Source organism: Oncorhynchus mykiss, chromosome 13, assembly GCF_057628025.1.
Source record: "Oncorhynchus mykiss isolate SJ-2025 chromosome 13, ASM5762802v1, whole genome shotgun sequence".
Classification (NCBI taxonomy): domain Eukaryota; kingdom Metazoa; phylum Chordata; class Actinopteri; order Salmoniformes; family Salmonidae; genus Oncorhynchus; species Oncorhynchus mykiss.
Window position 1 is genome coordinate 10399591 of NC_143034.1, and position 19126 is coordinate 10418716.

The 19126-nt window shown below is 44.1% G+C and overlaps 1 protein-coding gene across 2 annotated transcripts in view; it reads left to right on the forward strand.

Moving 5' to 3' along the window:
* The first annotated feature begins 14294 nt into the window (after positions 1–14294).
* LOC110494893 (myosin heavy chain, fast skeletal muscle) overlaps positions 14295–19126 on the forward strand; it is a 64434-nt gene continuing 59602 nt past the window's right edge. The window contains exons 1-11 of one of the 2 annotated variants that reach the window (XM_090195006.1): positions 14295–14461; positions 14987–15032; positions 15166–15393; positions 16118–16264; positions 16473–16629; positions 16954–16981; positions 17246–17354; positions 17508–17600; positions 18040–18100; positions 18266–18364; positions 18958–19061. In XM_090195006.1, the coding sequence (XP_090051132.1) occupies positions 15178–15393; positions 16118–16264; positions 16473–16629; positions 16954–16981; positions 17246–17354; positions 17508–17600; positions 18040–18100; positions 18266–18364; positions 18958–19061 (1014 nt within the window). In that variant the 5' untranslated portion in view covers positions 14295–14461; positions 14987–15032; positions 15166–15177. The remainder of the gene's footprint in view (positions 14462–14986; positions 15033–15165; positions 15394–16117; positions 16265–16472; positions 16630–16953; positions 16982–17245; positions 17355–17507; positions 17601–18039; positions 18101–18265; positions 18365–18957; positions 19062–19126) is intronic. The other variant, XM_090195005.1, reaches the window with a different exon arrangement.

The following is a 19126-nucleotide window of genomic DNA, read 5'->3' on the forward strand; positions in this document are numbered from 1 at the left end:
AAAATTCTGACGTAGAGCTGTATACCATCTAGTCCAAACCAAAGAGAAAGGTCCGGGACCATGGAGTGCGAGGGGAAGTTGATCAGACACATTGGTTCCACACTGATGTCACTTCAACGTGATTTTGAACATATATGGTGTTCAACATGTACAAATGAAGTGGATTATGAACAGGTTCTGAAAGAGGAAACATTAACTACTGGAGAAAGGAAGGTTAGCTAGAGAATCACAGTCTGTTTGCCACATTAGTGTAAACTAGAAAAAAAATCACATTTAATCCATAGACGGGTCCTTTGGAGGAAGGATTGTTGACATATATTTGACATTTATATCTTAAAGCACAATTGAGAAATAAACCATTTAAGTTGGAACATTTGTGACATTTAACGACCCTGTTTATAAATCAGGTATGTGGTTCTCGTTAACGGCTGAACAGAACATGACGAGAGGAGGTGAGTGTGTTGTGCACCTCCATACAAGTTAATTTGCTGAGTTTCATTGAAATTGTTGACATATTGGCTTAGATGTGATGGTATAAAGATGTTTTATTTAACATTGATCAATTGAACCGGTGGCCACTAGCTTCTTAATATTTTGCTACACTGTACCTAATGAACACAACCCTGATTCTGATCCAACAAGTTGAGTACAACATTATTTATATAATTGCGATACTAAAGTTGACTGTTATTATGACTGTTTGACATGTTATGACTTTTTGGTTCATAAATTGCAGGAGTTGGTTCATAAATTGCAGGAGTAAAAAGCAGAGGCTCCTATCATCAGGTCTTCAGGCATTCCAGATATAACAGCTGCCATAGATGTCAAGGCTATTACCAAATCAGCAGTTAATCTAGACAACTTCCCATTCAACACCTTCTATTCAACTCATTCACAGGCAGACAAGAACACTTCCCATTTCCCCATGATTTAAATCAGTCTTCCAATTGTGCGACTGAATGTGAAGGGTTTAACTTCTAAACAGTGATCCTTGGTGGGGTCATCTAGTGGATTAGACTGTCACTTGTCCTGACTCTTCCAAAAGGCTTGGCTAGGACGAGTCCCCTGCTCTCTCAGAAAGGCTTGTGTTCCAACAGCAGCAGCTGAAGGGAGGGTGTGGGATTCCCAGTTTTATTGATGTTCTCTGTTATGGACTTTACTTATATTGTCCTTGACTGTGTCTTCCTACGATCTCTGTTGTGTTTACATGTTAAAGTCTAAAATATAGCTGTCCAAAAAGAAGCAGGTATTTGACTGGTCCGTTTAATGGACATATCAGTTATATGTCTGTTTCATATACGGTCATATCCTCTGGTGCACAGCTCACATGGCAGATCTGCCAATAAACCAACACCAAATGACCTGAGATATATCGCTGTGGAAGCTGGATGTATTTCTGATACACCCATTTCTGAACATGGCCATATTGGGATTGTAAATGATCTGTTGCTTTGGCACGTTTCTTGTAACTTTGCCATGGACTGTATGGGAGTTTCAAGAACAGCTCAGCAGGTATCATGAAGCAATGCCAGAGGGTCATAAAGCAATCCCAATTGACTTCAGGCTGCATGTATTGCTGACACACAGTTTCATATCATGGCCATGGTTGGAGGTCACTGAGAGGGGGTAATAATTTGAAGAATTTGGACTAAAGATCTATGTAATGATCAGTACAGCTTGCTGAAAACACAACAGCTCCCCATTTTATCCAAGTGTTTTTCCTTGTAAATGCATTAGATTCATATTACATTTATCCCTCCATTGACTTCACACTGCATGCTGAAAAGTGAAGACCTCATACCTTTACTGTGGACCACAGAGAGATCCGATACAGGCCAGCACATTATTTTGACCTTATTAGTCGACCATAAGGTTCTCCCATTGCTGACACCGTAATAGATTTACAGCGAGATATGTGACCTGGAAAATAAGATCTCAATTAACCGAGCCAAGACTGGTGGTTTTGTGGATCCATGCCACAAGCATCTGACCTTTCATGTCCAGATTTAGATTTTTACTGTCTGTGACATTTTAATGGATTGATTCATGTAGAAAGAAATGCTGACTTGAGCCAAGGCTCTGGGGTGTCTCAGCCAAGCTCCTGTCTGTAGTGATAAAACAACCTTGCAAGCACAGACTGATCATTTAAAGCACCCTTAAAATGTATTGGATCAACAGTAACTATTTGATTCCCCCATGGGCCAATATGTACAAACAGTTTTATAATGACAGTTCACTCAACTGCTTAATGACATCTGGCAGTTAATACCAGAGGCCAGCAACTCTTGTTCTGGACAGCCCATCCACATGGTTTGCAGGCTCTTGTTCCTCCCCAAGCACGAACTCAGCGGGTTCAGCTAAATCAACATGTTGTGAAGGGTCATCCCACTGGGCACACCACATCATTTAAACGTGCATTATTGAGTAAAATTTGGTTGAGATGTTAATCAATGAGATTACAACCTATATTCGCCTACTCAAAAAGTCATCCAAAAGATAGTTGAATTTCCAATGTGTGATCATTATGCTTAAAGCATAACCAAATTCCAATTAAAAAATTATATCTGGTTTATGGTTTAATGTCACCCAAATGTCTATCACTGCACTTTCAATCAAAGTTCAAATTTGTTTTATTTCCCTGAGGGTAACTTCTGGCCAGAGCAAGTTTGGAGCTCATGCCGGGTGTACACGACAGGTCATATATCATGCAAGATCTTTGCATATTAAAATAACTTAATCTCATAAACATTTAGTTTGCACGGTGCTAATGTTCTCTCCACCCACAAACATGGCAAGAAAATACCTTGACTAATAACAGTGGCATCAGTCCCAGAATAAGGCTGCGTTGGCAGATATATCAAACAATAAATCTTGGCTGCAATGAAGATGAGAGCACAGTCCAAGAAATGAAAAGCCCTAGATGGGATCCTTCCAGATAGTCAGCTGCCTGCTCAGCTAGTGTATCCAGTAGCTCTCCCCCTTCGGGGCTTCTTGTGTCTCGTCCCGGGGACACTGGGGTTGGTTGTTTGTCAGAGTGCTAATTTTTACCAATCTAAATGGGGCTGGAATATATTTAAGGTTTGAACGTGTGAATTCTCTGAGCTTTCGTAGCATTAAGATAATCTTTAGAACCTTCTTACGATGTCTCTTTCGTAGCCAAGGTGTTTCCCAGAGCCTTTGTTAGTAACGTGTCTCTTAAAAACCAAATTATCTAACGATGCAACGTTTTCTCTAAGTGCTTGTTTGGGAAACACTTGGCTCGTGTTTGGCTCGTAAAATAACGATGCATTTGGTGCGATCATCGCAATGCTTAAGTTACATCACAACTGGGAAACGAGGCCCTGGTCAATTCATGTGAGCATGACAAAACATTGATGTGAGGGGAATTTATGTTTTTTTGGTAAATGTTCGAACTATGAGAGAATCCATGAATTATGTTTGTTGAAGGTCAAGCCATGGGGGGTATACAGTATTGTATAGAGTATACTGCCAGTATACATTAAATGCCAAGATTAAAATGTCATATGCTTTTCTAAAAAGCATAAAATTCTGCATTTTGTTAGAAATATTGTTCATTCAAAGAAAGACTTGGCTATTGCTAAGATTCTGTTTGCTCTATTGCATCACTTCCTCTTACCAAAAGAATAACCCCATATTGTATGACATCATCAGTATCGTGTAATAATACTGCCCCTGCGATGGGGCTGGTTGTCACACGTGGACAGAGTGTGTTTGATGACTCATAACTCCATGTTGGAATAAGATATGAGGATAAAAAGGGTCCCCATTTCAACCTAAGACATTGGTTTCCTCATAAGAGATTGTCACCTTGGTATGAAGGATCGGGAGACAGGCGCAGGAATGCGTAATAGTTTTTTTTTATTTCCCAGTGTTGAGACCCAAAACAAAAGACAGAGGAGTACCTCAATGACAAACAATGATTCTACACGGGGCGAGACCCATAACACACACACAATGATACCACACGGGACGAGACCCGTAACACACACACAATGATACCACACGGGACGAGACCCGTAACACACACACAATGATTCTACACGGGACGAGACCCGTAACACACACACAATGATTCCACATGGGACGAGACCCGTAATCATCTGCACATTCCACGATGGCACGAAAGCCAACACAGCACAGGTACTCACTCGAACCATGATTCTACACGGGACGAGACCCGTAACACACACAATGATTCTACATGGGACGAGACCGGTAACACACACAATGATTCTACATGGAACGAGACCCGTAACACACACAATGATTCCACATGGGACGAGACCCGTAACACACACAATGATTCCACATGGGACGAGACCCGTAACACACACAATGATTCTACATGGGACGAGACCCGTAACACACACAATGATTCTACATGGGACGAGACCCGTAACACACACAATGATTCCACATGGGACGAGACCCGTAACACACACAATGATTCTACATGGGACGAGACCCGTAACACACACACAACGATTCCACATGGGACAAGACCCGTAACTCACACAATGATTCCACATGGGACGAGACCCGTAACACACACACAATGATTCCACATGGGACGAGACCCGTAACACACACAATGATTCCACATGGGACGAGACCCGTAACACACACAATGATTCCACATGGGACGAGACCCGTAACACACACAATGATTCTACATGGGACAAGACCCGTAACACACACACACAATGATTCCACATGGGACGAGACCCGTAACACACACACACAATGATTCCACATGAGACGAGACTCGTAACACACACAATGATTCCACATGGGACGAGACCCGTAACACACACACAATGATTCCACATGGGACAAGACCCGTAATCATCTGCACAATCCACGATGGCACGAAAGCCAACACAACACAGCACAGGTACTCACACAAACCATGATTCTACACGGGACGAGACCCGTAACACACACAATGATTCTACATGGGACGAGACCCGTAACACACACAATGATTCTACATGGGACGAGACCCGTAACACACACACAATGATTCCACATGGGACGAGACCCGTAACACACACACAATGATTCCACATGGGACGAGACCCGTAACACACACACAATGATTCCACATGGGACGAGACCCGTAACACATACAATGATTCCACATGGGACGAGACCCGTAACACACACAATGATTGTACATGGGACGAGACCCGTAACACACACACAATGATTCCACATGGGACGAGACCCGTAACACACACACAATGATTCCACATGGGACAAGACCCGTAACACACACACAATGATTCCACATGGGACGAGACCCGTAACACACACACAATGATTCCACATGGGACGAGACCCGTAACACACACAATGATTCCACATGGGACGAGACCCGTAACACACACAATGATTCCACATGGGACGAGACCCGTAATACACACAATGATTCTACATGGGACAAGACCCGTAACACACACACACACAATGATTCCACATGGGACGAGACCCGTAATCATCTGCACAATCCACGATGGCACGAAAGCCAACACAACACAGCACAGGTACTCACACGAACCATGATTCTACACGGGACGAGACCCGTAACACACACAATGATTCTACATGGGACGAGACCCGTAACACACACAATGATTCTACATGGGACGAGACCCGTAACACACACACAATGATTCCACATGGGACGAGACCCGTAACACACACACAATGATTCCACATGGGACGAGACCCGTAACACACACAATGATTCCACATGGGACGAGACCCGTAATCATCTGCACAATCCACGATGGCACGAAAGCCAACACAACACAGCACAGGTACTCACACGAACCATGATTCTACACGGGACGAGACCCGTAACACACACACAATGATTCCACATGGGACGAGACCCGTAACACACACAATGATTCTACATGGGACGAGACCCGTAACACACACACAATGATTCCACATGGGACGAGACCCGTAACACACACACAATGATTCCACATGGGACGAGACCCGTAACACACACAATGATTCCACATGGGACGAGACCCGTAACACATACAATGATTCCACATGGGACGAGACCCGTAACACACACAATGATTGTACATGGGACGAGACCCGTAACACACACACAATGATTCCACATGGGACGAGACCCGTAACACACACACAATGATTCCACATGGGACAAGACCCGTAACACACACACAATGATTCCACATGGGACGAGACCCGTAACACACACACAATGATTCCACATGGGACGAGACCCGTAATACACACACAATGATTCCACATGGGACGAGACCCGTAACACACACACAATGATTCCACATGGGACGAGACCCGTAACACACACAATGATTCCACATGGGACGAGACCCGTAACACACAATGATTCCACATGGGACGAGACCCGTAACACACACAATGATTCTACATGGGACGAGACCCGTAACACACACACACAATGATTCCACATGGGACGAGACCCGTAACACACACACAATGATTCCACATGGGACGAGACCTGTAACACACACAATGATTCCACATGGGACGAGACCCGTAACACACACAATGATTCCACATGGGACGAGACCCGTAACACACACAATGATTCTACATGGGACAAGACCCGTAACACACACACAATGATTCCACATGGGACAAGACCCGTAACACACACACAATGATTCCACATGGGACGAGACCCGTAACACACACACAATGATTCCACATGGGACGAGACCCGTAACACACACACAATGATTCCACATGGGACGAGACCCGTAACACACACAATGATTCCACATGGGACGAGACCAGTAACACACACACAATGATTCTACATGGGACGAGACCCGTAACACACACACAATGATTCCACATGGGACGAGACCCGTAACACACTCACAATGATTCCACATGGGACGAGACCCGTAACACACACAATGATTCCACATGGGACGAGACCCGTAACACACACAATGATTCCACATGGGACGAGACCCGTAACACACACAATGATTCTACATGGGACAAGACCCGTAACACACACACACAATGATTCCACATGGGACGAGACCCGTAACACACACACAATGATTCCACATGGGACGAGACCCGTAACACACACAATGATTCCACATGGGACGAGACCCGTAACACACACAATGATTCTACACGGGACGAGACCCGTAACACACACACAATTATTCTACATGGGACGAGACCCGTAACACACACACAATGATTCCACATGGGACGAGACCCGTAATCATCTGCACATTCCACGATGGCACGAAAGCCAACACAACACAGCACAGGTACTCACTCGAACCATGATTCTACACGGGACGAGACCCGTAACACACACAATGATTCTACATGGGACGAGACCGGTAACACACACAATGATTCTACATGGAACGAGACCCGTAACACACACAATGATTCCACATGGGACGAGACCCGTAACACACACAATGATTCCACATGGGACGAGACCCGTAACACACACAATGATTCTACATAGGACGAGACCCGTAACACACACAATGATTCTACATGGGACGAGACCCGTAACACACACAATGATTCCACATGGGACGAGACCCGTAACACACACAATGATTCTACATGGGACGAGACCCGTAACACACACACAATGATTCCACATGGGACGAGACCCGTAACTCACACAATGATTCCACATGGGACGAGACCCGTAACACACACACAATGATTCCACATGGGACGAGACCCGTAACACACACAATGATTCCACATGGGACGAGACCCGTAACACACACAATGATTCCACATGGGACGAGACCCGTAACACACACAATGATTCTACATGGGACAAGACCCGTAACACACACACACAATGATTCCACATGGGACGAGACCCGTAACACACACACACAATGATTCCACATGAGACGAGACTCGTAACACACACAATGATTCCACATGGGACGAGACCCGTAACACACACACAATGATTCCACATGGGACGAGACCCGTAAGACACACACAATGATTCCACATGGGACAAGACCCGTAATCATCTGCACAATCCACGATGGCACGAAAGCCAACACAACACAGCACAGGTACTCACACAAACCATGATTCTACACGGGACGAGACCCGTAACACACACAATGATTCTACATGGGACGAGACCCGTAACACACACAATGATTCCACATGGGACGAGACCCGTAATACACACAATGATTCTACATGGGACAAGACCCGTAACACACACACACACAATGATTCCACATGGGACGAGACCCGTAATCATCTGCACAATCCACGATGGCACGAAAGCCAACACAACACAGCACAGGTACTCACACGAACCATGATTCTACACGGGACGAGACCCGTAACACACACAATGATTCTACATGGGACGAGACCCGTAACACACACAATGATTCTACATGGGACGAGACCCGTAACACACACACAATGATTCCACATGGGACGAGACCCGTAACACACACACAATGATTCCACATGGGACGAGACCCGTAACACACACAATGATTCCACATGGGACGAGACCCGTAATCATCTGCACAATCCACGATGGCACGAAAGCCAACACAACACAGCACAGGTACTCACACGAACCATGATTCTACACGGGACGAGACCCGTAACACACACACAATGATTCCACATGGGACGAGACCCGTAACACACACAATGATTCTACATGGGACGAGACCCGTAACACACACACAATGATTCCACATGGGACGAGACCCGTAACACACACACAATGATTCCACATGGGACGAGACCCGTAACACACACAATGATTCCACATGGGACGAGACCCGTAACACATACAATGATTCCACATGGGACGAGACCCGTAACACACACAATGATTGTACATGGGACGAGACCCGTAACACACACACAATGATTCCACATGGGACGAGACCCGTAACACACACACAATGATTCCACATGGGACAAGACCCGTAACACACACACAATGATTCCACATGGGACGAGACCCGTAACACACACACAATGATTCCACATGGGACGAGACCCGTAATACACACACAATGATTCCACATGGGACGAGACCCGTAACACACACACAATGATTCCACATGGGACGAGACCCGTAACACACACAATGATTCCACATGGGACGAGACCCATAACACACAATGATTCCACATGGGACGAGACCCGTAACACACACAATGATTCTACATGGGACGAGACCCGTAACACACACACACAATGATTCCACATGGGACGAGACCCGTAACACACACACAATGATTCCACATGGGACGAGACCTGTAACACACACAATGATTCCACATGGGACGAGACCCGTAACACACACAATGATTCCACATGGGACGAGACCCGTAACACACACAATGATTCTACATGGGACAAGACCCGTAACACACACACAATGATTCCACATGGGACAAGACCCGTAACACACACACAATGATTCCACATGGGACGAGACCCGTAACACACACACAATGATTCCACATGGGACGAGACCCGTAACACACACACAATGATTCCACATGGGACGAGACCCGTAACACACACAATGATTCCACATGGGACGAGACCAGTAACACACACACAATGATTCTACATGGGACGAGACCCGTAACACACACACAATGATTCCACATGGGACGAGACCCGTAACACACTCACAATGATTCCACATGGGACGAGACCCGTAACACACACAATGATTCCACATGGGACGAGACCCGTAACACACACAATGATTCCACATGGGACGAGACCCGTAACACACACAATGATTCTACATGGGACAAGACCCGTAACACACACACACAATGATTCCACATGGGACGAGACCCGTAACACACACACAATGATTCCACATGGGACGAGACCCGTAACACACACAATGATTCCACATGGGACGAGACCCGTAACACACACAATGATTCTACACGGGACGAGACCCGTAACACACACACAATTATTCTACATGGGACGAGACCCGTAACACACACACAATGATTCCACATGGGACGAGACCCGTAATCATCTGCACATTCCACGATGGCACGAAAGCCAACACAACACAGCACAGGTACTCACTCGAACCATGATTCTACACGGGACGAGACCCGTAACACACACAATGATTCTACATGGGACGAGACCGGTAACACACACAATGATTCTACATGGAACGAGACCCGTAACACACACAATGATTCCACATGGGACGAGACCCGTAACACACACAATGATTCCACATGGGACGAGACCCGTAACACACACAATGATTCTACATAGGACGAGACCCGTAACACACACAATGATTCTACATGGGACGAGACCCGTAACACACACAATGATTCCACATGGGACGAGACCCGTAACACACACAATGATTCTACATGGGACGAGACCCGTAACACACACACAATGATTCCACATGGGACGAGACCCGTAACTCACACAATGATTCCACATGGGACGAGACCCGTAACACACACACAATGATTCCACATGGGACGAGACCCGTAACACACACAATGATTCCACATGGGACGAGACCCGTAACACACACAATGATTCCACATGGGACGAGACCCGTAACACACACAATGATTCTACATGGGACAAGACCCGTAACACACACACACAATGATTCCACATGGGACGAGACCCGTAACACACACACACAATGATTCCACATGAGACGAGACTCGTAACACACACAATGATTCCACATGGGACGAGACCCGTAACACACACACAATGATTCCACATGGGACGAGACCCGTAAGACACACACAATGATTCCACATGGGACAAGACCCGTAATCATCTGCACAATCCACGATGGCACGAAAGCCAACACAACACAGCACAAGTACTCACACAAACCATGATTCTACACGGGACGAGACCCGTAACACACACAATGATTCTACATGGGACGAGACCCGTAACACACACAATGATTCTACATGGGACGAGACCCGTAACACACACACAATGATTCCACATGGGACGAGACCCGTAACACACACACAAGGATTCCACATGGGACGAGACCCGTAACACACACACAATGATTCCACATGGGACGAGACCCGTAACACATACAATGATTCCACATGGGACGAGACCCGTAACACACACAATGATTGTACATGGGACGAGACCCGTAACACACACACAATGATTCCACATGGGACGAGACCCGTAACACACACACAATGATTCGACATGGGACAAGACCCGTAACACACACACAATGATTCCACATGGGACGAGACCCGTAACACACACACAATGATTCCACATGGGACGAGACCCGTAACACACACAATGATTCCACATGGGACGAGACCCGTAACACACACAATGATTCCACATGGGACGAGACCCGTAATACACACAATGATTCTACATGGGACAAGACCCGTAACACACACACACACAATGATTCCACATGGGACGAGACCCGTAATCATCTGCACAATCCACGATGGCACGAAAGCCAACACAACACAGCACAGGTACTCACACGAACCATGATTCTACACGGGACGAGACCCGTAACACACACAATGATTCTACATGGGACGAGACCCGTAACACACACAATGATTCTACATGGGACGAGACCCGTAACACACACACAATGATTCCACATGGGACGAGACCCGTAACACACACACAATGATTCCACATGGGACGAGACCCGTAACACACACAATGATTCCACATGGGACGAGACCCGTAACACATACAATGATTCCACATGGGACGAGACCCGTAACACACACAATGATTGTACATGGGACGAGACCCGTAACACACACACAATGATTCCACATGGGACGAGACCCGTAACACACACACAATGATTCCACATGGGACAAGACCCGTAACACACACACAATGATTCCACATGGGACGAGACCCGTAACACACACACAATGATTCCACATGGGACGAGACCCGTAACACACACACAATGATTCCACATGGGACGAGACCCGTAACACACACAATGATTCTACATGGGACGAGACCCGTAATACACACACAATGATTCCACATGGGACGAGACCCGTAACACACACACAATGATTCCACATGGGACGAGACCCGTAACACACACAATGATTCCACATGGGACGAGACCCATAACACACACAATGATTCCACATGGGACGAGACCCGTAACACACACAATGATTCTACATGGGACGAGACCCGTAACACACACACACAATGATTCCACATGGGACGAGACCCGTAACACACACACAATGATTCCACATGGGACGAGACCCGTAACACACACAATGATTCCACATGGGACGAGACCCGTAACACACACAATGATTCCACATGGGACGAGACCCGTAACACACACAATGATTCTACATGGGACAAGACCCGTAACACACACACAATGATTCCACATGGGACGAGACCCGTAACACACACACAATGATTCCACATGGGACGAGACCCGTAACACACACACAATGATTCCACATGGGACGAGACCCGTAACACACACACACAATGATTCCACATGGGACGAGACCCGTAACACACACAATGATTCCACATGGGACGAGACCAGTAACACACACACAATGATTCTACATGGGACGAGACCCGTAACACACACACAATGATTCCACATGGGACGAGACCCGTAACACACACACAATGATTCCACATGGGACGAGACCCGTAACACACACAATGATTCCACATGGGACGAGACCCGTAACACACACAATGATTCCACATGGGACGAGACCCGTAACACACACAATGATTCTACATGGGACAAGACCCGTAACACACACACACAATGATTCCACATGGGACGAGACCCGTAACACACACACACAATGATTCCACATGGGACGAGACCCGTAACACACACAATGATTCCACATGGGACGAGACCCGTAACACACACACAATGATTCCACATGGGACGAGACCCGTAACACACACAATGATTCCACATGGGACGAGACCCGTAACACACACAATGATTCTACACGGGACGAGACCCGTAACACACACACAATTATTCTACATGGGACGAGACCCGTAACACACACACAATGATTCCACATGGGACGAGACCCGTAATCATCTGCACAATCCACTATGGCACGAAAGCCAACACAACATAGCACAGGTACTCATGATTCTACACGGGTGAGACCCGTAACAATAATCGACCGGACAATGGTGAACAAAGGGCACATTTATAGAATTACTAATCACTGGAAATAGGAACCAGGTGTGTGTAAGGACAGTTCCGGAGGGATCCGTGACAGATATACTGGTGATGAGAAATACACACCAGAGTAAAAAGAGACAACCAACCCGGTCTCCCCTACTAATGTGCTGGGTGGACACAGCACCCCAAACATATAGGTGGTGCAAATGTAATGTAAATGTAAAGTAATCTGTTACTTTATTGTAACTAATCCCTATTCATTTTCTGACAGTTTTACTGAAGCCAGCTCAGCTGCTAAGTGGTTAACTTCAGAGTGTAATAAATGTTTGAGGCAGCTATATCGCTGTCAGCAATATGAGTGGATAAGATGATTGAAATACTGGTATGGTGTTATGTAAGTCATAAGAATCCTACTGGACCGTTTTAGCCAACTGAAATGTGAGACAAATAAAAGTGTCTCGAGAATCTTTTTAATAGATCAAACTGTAGATAAATAACACATTAGATTTAACGGTTTTATAAGCTGTTATTGAAAGCCTGAATGTGTCCGTTCAAGCTTTCAAATATTCATTTCATGTGGTTCCACAGGGGTGATAAATCAAATTAAGCAAAGCACAAGGTAAAGGCCAACTCCGTCACAAGCATGAGGTGAGGAGACAGTTCAGATGTGTTTACAAGCTAAATATTATAAACAATAGGTGAACATATATATAAAGTTGTTGATGAGGATTAATGCCACTAAAATGGAACTAAATCAGGTCAGATTAGATTTAATGAAAACTATTTTAGTTTTAGTGGGGCAACATGGACTCACTCCATTACAGTATATGAGGTTCAGTAGAAGTAACATTGGGATGAATCTAACTTTTGATATTGTCATAATTATTAATATTGACATCTCTCGTGTATGTAAATTCAGCGAAATCCAATTCAGAGACAAATATGACATTAAAAAGTAATGTAATGGGAGTGTGGTGCTCCTGGAAGTGGGAGGTGCTAGTGAGACACAGACACACAGAAGTCTCTCATCCAATTCATGTCCTTTCCCAGAGTGGTCCATAATTAACTTTTGCCTGGTTGGCACTTCCAACCAGATATAAGGAGGCTGAGGCCCCAGCATCCATAAGTCAGATACCTTCTTCCTCTGTGGTAAGACTCTCTCCACCTCCTTAGATTTGTATATTTGTCTCCTCGTTGTACTCAGCAACTGAGGCAGTAGCTAACTGCACTGTTTGAAGTGACTTCTGCATGTCTCTTAAGATTTTACAATATGCAATCAAGTGTAATCCAGTAAAAAGGGCTTTATAAATACATTTAATTAATTGATTGAGTGCCATTGGTTTAAAAAAAAAACAGTTTTTAATGAGTTTTTCTTTAAATGTGTATTACTTCAAATCTGTCAGTTCCTTTTATGTCCTAAAGTTGTGCTCCTGCACTTGTTTGTAAATTAAGGGAGAGGTCTAGAATTTAACAGGGTTTTCAGGGGTATTTATTTCAATATATGACAAAGTGTAGTAAAGTGCCACTAGGAAAATAAAAGTTGGCAGCTGCACCTGTAGTTGAATTTGATATGGTTTTAATTATATAGTTAAATGTTTGTTTTTTTAGACGTTTGGGCATTTAAATGGTAAGGCTTTAGACTTGTGCTTTTTCACAACACCTTACATTTCACAGGGTCCTCCAAGAAGTACACATTCATCTGTAGGAGGGGAAAAAGAAGGTGAGACACGGTTTGACTCTTCACATAAAAAGTGATGAGAATATTCTGAGAGAGATACTGCTCACATAACTCTGTTGACTGGGGAGGAAGCACCACAGAGTCAATCATGTTTCTTGTTTCATCTCTTTCCTAGTTATCCGTCACCATGAGTACGGACGCGGAGATGCAAATCTACGGCAAGGCTGCCATATACCTTCGTAAGCCTGAGAGGGAAAGGATTGAGGCACAAACCGCACCCTTTGATTCAAAGAACTCCTGCTATGTGACAGACAAGGCGGAGCTGTACCTTAAGGGTCTGGTCACTGCCAGGGCCGACGGGAAGTGTACTGTAACAGTCATTAAACCCGACGGCACTAAGGAGGTAAGTCTGATCTGAAAAGTAGTCAAGTTCAAGTTTGTGTAATTACTCTGTTTCATGAAAAATCATCAAAATGATCAAAACCGTTTCAATAGAAAATGTGTATCAGTAACAACAGATAGATTGAACATGTATTTGTTTTGGTAAGCAGAATATTACCTTCAAACACATCATGTTTAAAACGGCTATTTAAAATTGGCATGAAACATTCAGTCATGTCCACTTTGATCAAATCAAATCAAACTTTATTTGTCACACGCGCCGAATACAACAAGTGTTCACCTTGGCGTGAAATGCTTACTTACAGGCCCTTAACCAACAGTGCAGTTCAAGAAGAACTAAGAAAATATTTCCCAGCTAAACTAAAGTAAAACAAATAATAAAAAGTAACACAGTAAAATAACAATAACAAGGCTATATAAGGGGGGAACCGGTAACGAGTCAATGTGCGGGAGTACAGGTTATTCAAGGTAATTTGTACATGTAGGTAGGGGTGAAGTGACTATGAATAGATAATAAACAGTGAGTAGCAGCAGAGTACAAGACAAATTGGGGGGAATAGACCGGTTGCCATTTGATTAATTGTTCAGCAGTCTTATGGGGTAGAAACTGTTAAGGGCTTTCCTCTGACACCACCTATTATATAGGTCCAGGATGGCAGGAAGCTTGGCCCCAGTGATGTACTGGGCCGTGATCTGTGTGTAATCTATATTCCTGACTATTTCAGGAAGGAAAAGAGTTCAAAGATGCAGACATCTTCGAGATGAACCCCCCTAAGTACGACAAGATTGAGGACATGGCCATGATGACCTACCTGAATGAAGCCTCTGTGTTGTATAACCTCAAAGAGCGTTATGCAGCATGGATGATCTATGTAAGAAACCTGCACATACAAACTCACACATACATTAACAAAATAAATTCACACATACAGCACATAAATGAACGGTAGAAACCAAAACATACTGTATCAATACAGTAGACCCACATCAGTATACCAAAGTACACCCACATCCTCACATAAATCCAGGTAAAAGTCCATCTGACTTTACTAATACCCTAATTTAATCACTTTCATCCAGACCTACTCTGGGCTCTTCTGTGCCACGGTGAACCCCTACAAGTGGCTCCCAGTGTACGACGCAGAAGTTGTCAACGCCTACAGAGGGAAGAAGAGGATGGAGGCTCCACCCCATATCTTCTCTGTCTCTGACAACGCCTTTCAGTTCATGATGATTGGTACGAGCTCTCATGGATGGATGGAGGAATGCATGGTTGGATGGATGAATGGATGGAGGGATGAATGGTTGGTTGGATAGTTGGATGGATGTCCATTAAATGTTCATGGATAGATGAACGGATGCATCAATGGAAATTGAAATATGCTTCAGAGAGGTATCTTCTATTTCTAGTCTAGGTAATAACAGTTTGCTGGGAATATCTCATTTCACTACCCTTGAATGGAAAATGTTCCAAATAGAAATTCGTGATGATGCTATGAATGAAATAATGTCCCCTGAATGTTGCTTGAGTATGATAAGCAATATGTTTTTTTGGTTCCAGATAAGGAGAACCAGTCCGTCCTGATTACGTAAGTTGTTTACTAAAATGTCACTTGAGAAAGTGTTTCTATTGTAATAAGTTGGGTCACTTGGTGTGATGAAATACATGACATTATGAATGGATTAGAGCAGCAGGTTATGTGTAATAACGAGTCGATGAGAAGGATTATTTGTTAAAGACTTATGTCAGAACACAGGTTAACAGTGTATTTTTCTATGCTATTTCTTAGTGAAAGCCAATCTGACACTCAAACATGTAACTAAAACCCCTCTTTCTCTGTCATATAAACCAGCGGAGAATCCGGTGCAGGAAAGACTGTCAACACCAAGCGTGTCATCCAGTACTTTGCCACCATTGCAGTGTCTGGGGCCAAGAAGGAAGCAGAACCAGGCAAAATGCAGGTAAGTTGGTCTTATGTTTGCCTTTTTAACACATTTCAGTTTGGTTGGTTGTGTAAACTGTTTTTCCAGTGGTGAATCCTCTTTCAAGCAATTGAGAAAAACAAACTTTACCAGCTTACCAGTTTTTGAGCAACTTGTGTTTGTCTCAATCAGGGGTCTCTTGAGGATCAGATCATTGCAGCTAACCCTCTGCTGGAGTCTTACGGTAATGCCAAGACAGTGAGGAACGACAACTCGTCTCGCTTTGTAAGTATGAAGGGCATACTGTGGAAGTTACCTTATATTGGAAAAATGTAATTCAGATGTTCCCTTCTATTATACAGATATTAGATGTTCTTTTTATCTCTGGTTTTGTTGTTGAAAATTTGAAATTCAAACTTCTAGTGTTTTTAACGTTTTAAAATGTGAATTTTTCTATTTAAAGTTTCAGACTTAATTCACTGTAATATTATTGTTTTATCAACCCCTACAAAACAATGTCCATTATTTATAATCCACATTATAATTCACATTTCCTGTTGCTGCAGGATCCCCCCCCCTGCTGTAGCAAACTGGATCATACATCCTACAACTGTATCAATAGACCCAACATCTGTCCAACAAACTAACATTAACAGGGGTCTATCAAAGTCAAATGTTAAGATTAATTTGTTGACCTATTTATAACCCCCATAATCTTCAACAGGGTAAATTCATCAGGATTCACTTCCAAGGTGGTAAACTGGCTAAAGCTGACATTGAAACCTGTGAGTTGGTTTTGATTGTTTCTCAATGCTTTCCTAAATTCACACAGATTTTTTGGGAGATCATATTGAAATGAATCTCATGTTCTCTTTCTTGCTCTCTCTCTCTCTCTCATTCTCATTCATTCTTCTACTCTTCCTCTGTGTGTCATTCACTCTCTCTCTCAGACCTGCTGGAGAAGTCCCGAGTGTCCTTCCAGCTGCCCGATGAGAGAGGCTACCACATCTTCTTCCAGATGATGACAGGCCACAAACCTGAGCTAGTTGGTAAGACAAAGTAGAGGTTCAGGGGAAATTATTCCCACCCCCATCAATGGAATCTAAAAAAAATATTAATAATCCACAATATGAATAAAATTACAATAATATTACAATGATTACATCCAAGGTATCAAGACATGGGACAGGTCTTTGGGAAATATCTATCAAGTAATGCACTGTGATGCACTAGTCCACAAGTCTCAGTCTCCTCTTTTGATGCTATTCATTATATACTATGTATCCTTGAGTCCATCTATTGAGTAAAGGAGGTAGAGATACTGTTACATTTTTTGTATTTAACCTTTATTTAACTAGGAAAGTCAGTTAAGAATAAATTCTTATTTACAATGACAGCCTATCCAAGCCTAACACTAACCTCAGACGACGGTGGGCCAATTGTGTGCCGCACTACGGGACTCCCAATCACGGCTGGTTGTGAAAAAGCCTGGAATTGAGCCAGGGTCTGTAGTGATGCCTCTAGCACCGAGATGCAGTACCTTAAACCGCTGCGCCACTCAGGAGCCCCCCAAAAAACTGTAAAGGTGGGACAGCAGAATTCTAAGAGATTTAACTGACAAGCTGTTCTCTGTTGTCCACAGAAATGGCGCTCATCACCACTAACCCCTACGACTTCCCCATGTGCAGTCAGGGACAGATCACTGTGGCCAGCATCAACGACAATGAAGAGCTGGATGCCACAGATGTGAGTCAAACAAAGGGTTAACCAAACTCTAGATATGGAATGGATAGGACCACCATACACACTGA